Below are 11548 nucleotides of genomic sequence, written 5' to 3' on the forward strand. Positions count from 1 at the left end.
GTCAGAATAAGGAAAACACGGAGCTTTCTTACGACGCCAGCACACAGACCAGCGTGAAGCTACAGGCAGGCATGTTATGCGTGCACACTGACCGATCAGTGTCCCAGCCACGTAACACCACGGCAAAAAGTGCTCTGCACCTTTAAAAAGAGGACACATTTGGGGTGCCTGGGGGCACAGTCCGTTGAGCAACCGACTCTTGGTTTCAGCTCTGGTCATGATCTCAGGGTCATGAGATCAATCCCCACATCCAGTTCGCGCTCAACAGGGAGCCTCCTTGAGATTCTCTCTCTCCCTCTACCCCCAACCCCATACTGTCTCTCTCTCAAATAAATTAAGCTTTAAAAAATAAAAATTTAAAAACGACACATTTGCAAAGCAACACCCATGGAGAGCTACCTTGTTCAGCAAGCAGGCATCTCTCTCTCTCTAAAGTGATAACCACACAAACTTGACAGCAAAGCAAGAACTGTTCTACTGGGAAGACGAACATTTGTGCTCCCTGGGAAGATTCTGGTCTCAGAGCCCTACAGGTGGTGACTGTGCGAAGGATCCATCCTCTCCCACATTCACCTTGGATGAGCGACCCGACCACGCAGGAGCGCTGCCCTCAGGAAGAGCCTCCCCGACTTCCCCGTCAGAGGCGGACACAGCCCGTGTCGCCCCTTACCATCCTCCTGCGACCCGCGTGCGTTCCAATCCTAAAACTCAGTTTACTGAATCGTCTAAGACGAGTTTCCTCCGTGCCTCGGACATCCGTACCCAAGGCCCACGTGGAGGCAATGAAAGGAATTTTAACATGAAGGTTTTTAATCCAGTTTAAAAAATCCTTAAAACAATCTGCTCTTCAAAACATGGAATTGATTTGGGGTTTTTCTATTATTGTAACAAATTAGGCAAAACTGTACCTCATAATTGTTGAGGAAAAAAATAATGTATTAATTTTCCTATTAAATTCAAAAACTTGGTTGTAGGAGAGTTAACAGGGAAATCAACTTAGGAATCTCCGTGAACAAACACCAATGCAGGTGAAATATAAATTCATTACGTACGTGTGCGAACCACCACGACCGTGATGAACGAGGCCTGCAAGCCAAGAGTGTAAAATTAAGGCAGCTACTTTATTCTGAGCGAGAAAGTGGCATGAGAACTCCGAGCATCGCCCCCACTAACAGCACTCCCCACCCGGTTCTGGGAGAAGAGTGTCTTCTGTCTGGCCGGTCCTGTTGTCTCCTGCGACGCCTTCTTACCAGGCAGGCACCGCAGGGGCAGACGTCTGCTTGTGGTCCGGATGGAGCAGCCCCGCGCTTAAACAACTGGGGAGGGGACTCCCATTCGGGCTGATCTTGAACTAGGTAAAACGAACGTGGTTTGTCCACAGTCCCGGAGTTGCTTCCACGTAAAAATCCCTTCTGTAACAAGCTCCTTTCACTGAACACAGCGATCGAATCACCGTGCCAAGAAAGCGCACCTCGCCCCGCGTCTACGGCCTAAGAGGAGGAGGAGGACGGGCTGTGCGGCGACTCCGCACATTCCCAAGGGCGAGGCGCCGTGGGAGCCGAGCGCCGCTCGGCTGTCTGCGCCAAAAACGCCACGTACCGCCCCCGAGCCTCGAACTGGTCGGCGGGCCGGTTGTACGCCGTCCACACGGGATCTCCCACGAACAGCCGCATGGCCTTCACGTAGTTCTAGAAAACACAGACACGCCGCCCGTTAAGCCCGCCTCCGAGAGGCGGCGCCCCGCAGGCCGCGGCTGTCGCGGCGGGGGCAGAAGCGCTCAGCGCACACAGCCGCGCCTCTGCCGCGGGGGTTCGCCGCTGAAGGCCGCTCTCTGTCCCCCGCCGTCCGCGCGGACGAGCACGGACCCGCCGGCCCGCCGCCCGCCCCGCTCCCGGCTGCGGCCTCCGCGCCCTTCCCCGCGCTCAGCGGGGCCCTCAGGCTGCTGGACACCAGGGAGGCCCCTCGGAAGTGAAAACGAGGGGCGCCCGGGTGGCTCCGGCGTTGAGCGTCTGCCTTGCGCTCGGGTCACGGTCCCAGGGTCCGGGGATGGAGCCCCGCGTCGGGCTCCCTGCTCCGCGGGGGGCCTGCTTCGCCCTCTGCCTCTGCCCCTCCCCCACCCCAACCTCATCCCTACGCCCTTGCTCATGGTCTCAATCTCTCCCAAATAAATAAATAAAATCTTTTAAAAAATGGATGTTGATGGGGCGCCCGGGTGGCTCCGGCGTTGAGCGTCTGCCTTCGGCTCAGGTCCTGATCCCAGGGTCCCGGGATCGAGCCCCGCGTCGGGCTCCCTGCTCCGCGGGGGGCCTGCTTCTCCCGCTCCCGCTCCCCCCGCTCGTGTTCCCTCTCCCGCTGTCTCTGCCCCTCTGTCAGATAAATAAAATCTTACAAATAAATGGAAAGGAGCAGAGCTTTCAACCCCGTCTCGCTCGTATGCGCGCTCACACGTGACAAGCGACGAAGGCACGCGCTTCCGGATCCCGGCGCCAGAGGCGACAGGAGGAGCCGCACCGCCCGCACGCCCGGCACGGGCGACGCCCTCCGGGGCGGGCGCGGCGGACGCAGCGGGCGCGGTCGGGGGCCGCCCGACGGGACGGCTCCCGCCGGCCCCTCCCGGCCCCTCCCGGCAACTCGGCAGCCGCCGCACCTTCTCATCCAGCGTGAAGCGGTGGTAGATGCCCGCGGGAAGAGCGATCAGGTCCCCCCTCTCCATGAAGACGCGGATCCACCTGTCGTCCTCATCGCGCACGTCGAAGTACCCGCTGCCGTCCAGGACGTAGCGGACCTCGTCGTCCAGGTGCAGGTGCTCCGCGTAGAACGCCTTCCTCTGCGGACGGCGGAAGCGGCGACTCGGACCGGGCGCGCACGTCCGCGCGGGTCCGCGGCAGCCCGAGCGCGCGACGCCGGGCGGGGCAGCGCGGAGGGGGCGCCGCGTCGCAGCGGGAGCTCGGGCAGTGTGGGAGGCCCGTCATCAGACCAGCAGCGGCGCAGCGCGTCCGTGTGCCGCGACCCCCTCAGCGCCCCACGCGCACCAACTCCGGGCGCTGGTGCTGCCCCCGCGACCCTCGAGGGAACGCGCAGCCCCAGGCCGGGCGCTCGCCCCCCCTCACGCGGCTCAGCGGCGCAGTCGAGGCTCCCACGCACATCCGGGCTCCTGCTCGCACCCGCCGCGCGCGGCAGTCTCACGGGCCTCGCGCGCGGCCGTCTCGGGCCTCGCACGCGCCCTACACTTGTGTGCGCAGTTGTCACATTCCTCACACGCACACGGTCATCACACGCCTTACGTGCACACGCAGTCGTCACGTGCCACGCATGCGCGGTCGTCCCACGCGCGCACGCAGTTGTCACATGCCTTACGCGCGCAGTCATCACACGCCTTACGCACGCGCAGTTGTCACGCGCCTCAAACGCATGCGCGGTCATCATACACCTTACGCACATACACAGTTGTCACACGCCTTACGTGCGCACGCAGTCGTCACGTGCCTCAAACACACGCGCGGTCATCACGTGCTTCAGATGCGCGCGCAGTCGTCACGTGCCACACACACACACACACACACACACACACACACACACACACACACACACCCCCACACACACACCCCCCCCCCCCCCCCCCCCCCCCCCCCACCACACCACACCCCACCCCACCACACCAGGTCAGGAGCCACGTGTACACGTGAGGAAGGCAGTCACTGTTTCCATAAACAAACACCTTCCACGTGTTCAAATCTTTTATGTCTTTCAAAAAGTCCTCATCCCCCTAAAATTGATAATAAAAATATTCAAATACGGAGAATAGTTGAAAGAATTTTACAGTAACCACCCCTGTACCCTTACCAAGATGCCATCATCGAACTGTCTCTACTCGCACTGTTGGTATCTCCCCAGCTCTCTGTCCCCCATGCAGGTGTGTCTGCAGCTTTCCTTATTTAATGTTTACACATTTCTGGAAAATCCATAAATATTTGGAAAATGGCTACGTACAGTAAGAGCAGCACATTAACACCCATCTTGAATGCTGGCAGGCTGTGGGGACGCAAGTGTCACAGCCCCCAGGAGGGGAACGATCCAGCCAACTGCATTCGCATCAGGCACGCACCAAGCAATCCCCTTCCCAGAACCGACCCTGAAGATTCGCCTCCGACTACATAAATATAAATTTGCACAAGCTTACTCTCTGCTGTAGTGTAAAACACTGGAAAGAACTCAGATGCCCAAACACCAGAGAGTGGCAGAATACTGAGGTCTACGAGCACCGTCATAACAAGACGCTAAGACAACCACTGTCGATGGGCAGACGGTGGGAACAGTGCAGTAAAGGGGGGGAGAGGGGATGACCCTTCTGGCAAAGTTGAGATTTTAGAACTTTGTTGTGTTTTACGTAATCACAAATAGGATAAGAGAAGCATGGGAAGGAAAACTTAAACCATACTGACCTGAGTAATTTGTGACCATATCACTTCACCCTGTCCTCAGTCTGAGAGAAAGACCTGCAAACCGGCCTCACGCCCCACTCAGCAGGACTGCCCTCTGCAACGGATGGGTGTGGCAGCCAGGCCGAAACTACTGTGTGTGCTGAGGGAAATGAGTAAGTATGTGGACACGATTGGGGGCTGGGGTCCTCACAGTGGGACAAGAGAGGGGCAAGCCCTGAATGAGGGAGGATGAGAAAAAGTCCTATGGAGTTGACCAGAATGAGAGGCATCAGCTCAAACCAACGATTTCTCTCTCTCACAGACACAGAATTCACTGCCCCATCTGCTGCAAGGACCTGGGGCAATGACCCCTGAGTAGCAATGAGGACTCCCGTCTGGGTTTCCAAGTACCAGTGACAGGTACCAGGAAGAGGGGCTGATTCCAGGGCGAGATCAGGGGAACTGGAGGTGCCTGGCACAAGTGGATCCAGCAAGTAAAGAGGTGCTCAGGAAAATGATGGGGATCTGCCAAAAGGACAGGAACCAGTTAGAAACACTCCTATGTGCTAAGTCTGGGGCAATCCGAACATCAAAATTACTCACTGGCCTGTAATCCATGCCTGCCATGATTCAAGTAAGACTCTGTGAGCCCACACTGATGTAAACAGAAGGAACAGGCAGCTTTTCCTTACAGACGGAGGCCAATTCAATACTAGAGGATAGTTAGAAGGTCACCATTTCTACCACCCTGATGGCGGTGACTGATTCAGGCAGGAACCATCAAGACTTACTGCAAACACTGAGTGAAAGTTTGAGAAGAAACAGAGTGTTCACAGACTCAAAGTAACTCTTCACAAATTTCTTATTAGTTATGAGGGGGAAATGGTAACTTCACAATGAAGAACCCAATGAACACGAACTTAACCAAGTTTCCCATCAGCCAGGAAGGGTCTTCTGACACCACATGCCTCCCAATGGGATGCACCGAGCAGACACAACACCTTCTGTGTAGGATTCCTGCCAAAAATGCATCACTTGAATCTAATCATGAGGACACCTAACACAAACATAACACATTAGAAAGTAAAGGTTTGTTTCAGAGAAACAAGAGAGATAAGCCTGTATCAGCAAGGGAGTTTTCCTCCAGGAGAGAAGCTGTTCTGCAGGACTAGGATGATGGGGAGAATATAATTACTAACATTAACAGCATCTGAGCCCCTTCGATGTAATAAGACAAAGCACTGCTGGGGCGCCTGGGTGGCTCACTCAGTTGAACGTCCAACTCTTGATTTCGGCTCAGGTCATGATCCTGGGTTGTGAGATCGAGCCCCGCACAGGGTTCTGCACTTACTGAGGAGCCTGCTTAAGATTCTCTCTCTCCCTCTCCCTCTGCCCCTCCCCATTCTCTTTCTCTTATGCGTGTGCGCCTGTGTGCATTAAAAAAATAAAGAATAAAAACTAAACTAAAAAAAAAAAAGACAAAAGCGCTGCTAAGAAGATGAGTAATTTAAAATTCATGGAAAAGCACACCATTTAAATCTGAGAGAATTCATGACCCATTAGGGCATTTGGTGAGAAATGACTTCATCTTGTAAGGTACTGTAACACTCATGCTCTGACCGGCAAGAATAATTTGACAGCAATGACACCATGTGTGTATGTTTGCAGGGTCCGTGTTCTCATGCTGCTTTTGTTCTTAGTTCAGTTTGTTGGTATACCTGCCTGTTTCCTTTCTCCGAAACACACACAGAAGACATCCAAGCTGATGGAAGAACAGTCTGGGTGACTTTCCCTAGATCCATCAGAGGACTGAGGTCACAGGATAAAATGCTCCCCTTAGCTCTGAGACAGAGGTGGACGCAGAGCCTCCTGGAGCAGGTAAACTGGTACAACACACAAGTGGTCATCCTGGCAAACTGCAGCAGGCTGAGTGTGCACCAGCTCGAAAGTGAAAAACTCCTGGGAGCCCAGTATTAAGGGAGCCCCACAGGTCTGTGGCTTTTATATCTAGAAACCCCACCAGGTTCTCTTGATGAAGATCCCAGAAATAGCCTTTCACGGTGCAGGCAATGGGAGGGGAAAAGTAGCCATTTTTGAAAACTCAGAGAACATCCTGCATACCAAAGGCCAGTCAGTACTCCCAGGGAAACAACTGTACCAGAGCCTTATCTGACTTGCAAGAAGGCCACCTCCAGCCCCCTCCAGCCTAAAGGGAGAATGAAAAGGCCACAACAGAAGAACTAAGCCCACTAAAAACTAGACTGAATCGTGAAATCACAAAGCACTTTTCCTCCCCAACAGCTTACCGCGTGACAAGGCTTCAGAAGAATGATAGTGACTTAAAGCTTTGGAAGAACCATGAGACACAGAATCTATGTGAGGAAGAGTGCTTGGAGAAACAAAGACCTCAGGGGAGAAGAAAAACAAGGAAACTAGAAGAAACCAAACCCCTGGCACCAGCAACAGCAAACAGGACTCCCACCCAGGTAACACAAACCCTCACACTAAAGGCCGTCTTGCCTTGGTTCCTCTTAACAGACACTACACTCTGGCTTTAGCCAAAAATAACAGGGCATGTTAAAAGTTAAGAAAAAATCCGTCTCCAGAGACAAAGCAAGCATGAGAACCAGACAGGGATGTGACACACATTTCGGAAACTGAAGCCCAAGGTTACATAGCTAGTAAGTACTGGAGACAGAATTTAAAGATTTTATTTATTTATTTGACAGAGAGAAAGAGAGCACAAGCAGGGAGAGCAGCAGGAAGAGGGAGAGGGAGAAGCAGGCTCCCCAGTGAGCAGGGGGACCAATGCGGGGCTCGATCCCAGGACCCTGGGATCATGACCTGAGCTGAAGGCAGACGATTAACCGATTGAGCTACCTAGGCGCCCCGAGAATCCCACTTTAAAATAAAGACACAAATAGGTTAAAAGCAAACTTGGAGAAAGATACACCATGTTAACAGTAATCAAAAGACAGCTCAGGGAGCTATATTAATTTCAGACAACACAGACTTCAGAACAAGGAAAATCACCAGGGATAAAGATGGATGTCATGTAATGACAAAACAGTCAAATCTCTAAGAGGACATGACAATCCTGAACATGGATGCGCCTAACAACAAATATCAAAATACACAAGGCAAAACTAACAGAATGAGAAGAACACATGAATCCACTATTTTAGTTGGAGATTTCAACACCACCCATCAATAAACAACAAGTTCAGCTTGCAGAAAATCAGAAAGGAACAGTTGTTGAATAGCACCACCAATTCATAGAATGAGTCAACCAACAACAGCAGAATACACATTCTTCTCAGACTCACATGGTGCATTCATGAAGATAAACTATATTGTGACCCATTAAAACCATCTCAATATATTTACAAGGACTCAAGTCTTACAAAATATATTCTCTGATTACAGTGGAATTAAATTGGAAGGCAATAAAAGAAAAGTCTCCGGAAAAGTCCCCATATAATTAGAAACTAACACGTATCAAAAAACCCACATGGGTCAAAGAAGAAATCAAAAAAATTAATTTGGAGGTATTCTGATGAAAATGAAAATCATTTAAAATTTGTGTGATGCCACAAAAGCAGTACTTAGGGGAAATTTACAGCACTAAATACCTACGTTAAAAAAGAAGGCTGCAAGTCCATGACCTCAGCAACCATGTTAAGAAATTAGAAAAAGGATGGCTCAGTCAGTTTAATGTCCAATTCTTGATTTCAGCTCAGGTTGTGATCTCAGGGTCGTGAGATGGAGCCCCATGTCTGGCTTCCTGCTCAGTAGGGAGTCGGCTTGGGATTCTCTGTTCCTTGCCCTCTGCCCTTCCTCCCCCCACTTGCATGCTCTCTCAAATAAATAATTAAATCTTAAAAAAAAAAAAGAGAGAAAACAAAGAAGCTTGTGTTTAATAAGAGTGAATATAACGATTCCCCTCTTCAAAGAATTTAGAGTTACCTTACCTTTTCTTCATAATTTGGTAGTTTATCCTTGCATATGGTTATTATGTCCATCCAGGAATAGTTTCTCTCTTTTCGGATCTTTTCTAATTCTGGATCATTCTCGTACTTGTCAGCATCCAACTATTAAAGTTTAAACAACAACAAAAAGGAGGTCACAGGAATGCAAGGAAACAAAGAAGTGTTCTCTCTCTGGATCTCCAATATGATTGCACTCCAAATTTATCATCCAGTCCTCTGTCAATTGCAAACTAACCTTCCTTCCCCTCTTTTCCCTATTTCTCTGGAGGGTTTCCCAATTCTCCATTATAGCTAAGGAGAGTGCAGTTGTACTTAATTCTTGCCTCCCTTCTCCCCAGCAGTTCTTCCTGGGGGATTCTACATCCCCATTCTAGTCCCACTGCTAGGAGCCCAGGTGAAACATCCATGGCCAAGCCTGTCCAAGGTCACCAACCCCGTCCAAGGTCACCAACCCCACCTCCTCCCCAGTCCTGTTCCTCCAGCACCAATCCTCTGCAGTCTAACTGATCCCTCTATGGCATCTCTTTGGTCAGCTGTTTCCCTTGGCTGAAATGACTGATGCTCTGGAAGCCTACAAATAAAACCCAAATTCATTAAACTGGTATAAGAGGCCTTCCATCATGTGGCCCCATCTGCCTTTTCTACTCCTCTGTCCCTATCACCTGTTTTTTTAAAAAAAATCTACATTCTAAACCAAATAGGATTATTTGCTACTCTCCAAAAGATGCCTCACATCCCCACATCCTTGCTCCTGACAGCTTCCTACACCTAGAAATCTCCTTCATTATTTTCATTTATCACAACCCTATCTCTTCTTCAAGGTCCCATTCTAACACGTTTGTCATGAAGCACTCCCCTAGGGCCCCAGCCAGAGTTATCTGCACTCCTACTTCAAACTATTGGCAACGAATTTAGCATACCTTGCACTATGTTGCGATAAAATGCACATTTTATCACAACTACTGAACAGCAAACTCCAGAATATCTTAAAATACTGGTCATCAACACGTTAAGTTCTACAAAGATGACTCCCAAAATTATCAAATCCACCTCATGATATGCACAGTACTGCTCCACACTAAAACAATCTAACTTCAAATTATGTGTCTGAGACAGAGCTTTTTATCACTCTGCTATGTCACTGATACCAGATATGAAAAAATGCTCCATTTGTTCCCACTGACCAAGAACAGTTATTACGAAGGAAGTATATAAAAATACACAGGACACGAAAACCACAGAATAAACATTATTTACTTATTTAAATATACTCCATGCCCAACATAGGGCATGAACTCATGACCCTGAGACCAAGAGTTGGATGCTCTACCGACTGGGCCAGCCGGGCACCCCTAAACATAATTTAATTTTGATAGCCCTTTGACTTATCCAGAGCAGAACTAGAAAGTAGGAGGAACTGGGTCTGACCCCATGGAATAACTAAAGATGCCTTTTAAAATGTGGTATTTTATCCTTTGGATACATTCACAAGTTGACCAGTATCTCATTCTTGCTCTTAAACTGTAAAAAGCAGAATGAAATCCCCAAAGTACAGTAACTTGACTTTTCTAATAGTTTAGATTGCAGATAAATTGATTTTATGATAAAACAAAATTTATTTCCCTGTCATAATAGACATTATATACCATTTGATTGCCTCAAAGACGCTACTTTCCAGTAGGTTAAGTGTTAAATCTTGGGCTAGGAAAAGATAAGTAATCTGTAAAAATTAACATAGGCCCCAAATCTAAGTGTTTAGTAGAGAAGTCCTCTTAATGGCAAGAAGGCTAGCCCTGGCTTCATTTCCGCCCACCGTGAACGAAAAGGAACCCTGTTTACAACGGAGCCAGGGGACCAGCAGGGTAGCCCTTGCGCCCAGCGCTGTGGGTCAAGGGCAGACCCAACAGGAAAAGCCCCACCTGGCAGGTGGATGCCACTTTACCACAGCAGGAGCAAGGAAGGGTTCGTCTGCCCAGCAGCAGCCCAGCTAAGGAGACCCCACTAGTCCAGCGGACTTGTTGTAACAGCCCACCCATTCCACCCCCCATTTTTTAAAGAAAGACTGTTCATTTATTAGGGGGACTTGCCTATGGTTTTTGCTGTGGTTTGCTTATACTGCATTGCAATTCTCTGCTATTCCTAAAGAAACCCATTTTTGCTGGTGAAATAACTGGCAGCTTGCTTTCTTTTTTTAGAAGACTTTATTCGAAAGAGAGAGGGAGAGAGCACAAGCAGGGGCAGCGGGAGAGGGAGAAGCGGACCCCCAGTGAGCAGGGAGCCCGAGGCGGGGCTCGATCCCAGGACCCCGGGACCATGACCTGAGCCCCCGGGGCCGCGGTGGCAGGTTTATCGAGCAAGTTAACGCCAGGGGCGCCCGGCTGGTTCAGTCGGCAGAGCGTGCGGTGAGTTCGAGCCCCACGCTGGCTGTGGAGACTACTCAAAAACGGGGGGAAATCTTAAAAAAAAAAGCTAACACTACGCAACCGGAGGTGCCATGGAAACCGTCTCGCTTCTCCTCTGAGAGACCGGACGAGGTCTAAAGAGCTGCTGGGCTGGCACCTCCTCTGAGCCTGTCTCGGGGGGAGGCGCGGCTCCGCGCACACCGGCGCTCACTCCACCCCGGCCCCCGAGGCAGCGAGCGCCTTGGGAGCGGACATGGCGGCGGGTCGGGCAGCGGGGCCCGGCAGCCGGCGGGGGTGAGGGCGGCCCCACGCCAGGAGACCCTCAGGCCGCACCGCGGCGCGCACCTCGCGCGGAGAGCGCCCCCGCCGCCTGCGGGGGAGGCCGGCGCACCACGGGCACCGCACAGGGGCCTGGGGACGGCCTCCAAGGCCTCCCGCCCGCTCTCGCCCCGCACAGTCCACCAATGATGTGCCCGGCGCGAACCCACCCGCGTCCTCCCGGCGCACCGCGTCAGACCAAACACCCCGGCCCCGAGGCCACCTCGGGCGCCCATTCCCGGCCCCGCCCGTCTGCAGAGCACGCGCAGGGAGGCCAGGCCGCCGACCACAATGCTGAGCATGCGCACGGCGCCCGGCACGCCTAAAGCCGGGCAAGCGCCGCACGCCCCGGACGCCGACCGCCTGGGCCCCTACTGAGCATGCGCACCGCTCCCAGGCGGAGGGACCACCCGGCCCC

At 51.8% G+C, this 11548-nt stretch overlaps 1 protein-coding gene across 1 annotated transcript in view; it reads right to left on the reverse strand.

Moving 5' to 3' along the window:
* Nucleotides 1-1102: 1102 nt before the first annotated feature.
* LOC118007344 (1,2-dihydroxy-3-keto-5-methylthiopentene dioxygenase) overlaps nucleotides 1103-11548 on the reverse strand; it is an 11184-nt gene continuing 738 nt past the window's right edge. The window contains exons 2-4 of the mRNA XM_035000378.1: nucleotides 8393-8512; nucleotides 2648-2827; nucleotides 1103-1688 (exon numbers count right to left, since the gene is read on the reverse strand). Of these exons, the coding sequence (XP_034856269.1) occupies nucleotides 1491-1688; nucleotides 2648-2827; nucleotides 8393-8512 (498 nt within the window). The 3' untranslated portion in view covers nucleotides 1103-1490. The remainder of the gene's footprint in view (nucleotides 1689-2647; nucleotides 2828-8392; nucleotides 8513-11548) is intronic.

This window comes from Mirounga leonina, unplaced genomic scaffold (genome assembly GCF_011800145.1).
Source record: "Mirounga leonina isolate KUSES-001 unplaced genomic scaffold, KU_Mleo_1.0 Mir_118, whole genome shotgun sequence".
NCBI classification, from domain to species: Eukaryota; Metazoa; Chordata; class Mammalia; order Carnivora; family Phocidae; genus Mirounga; species Mirounga leonina.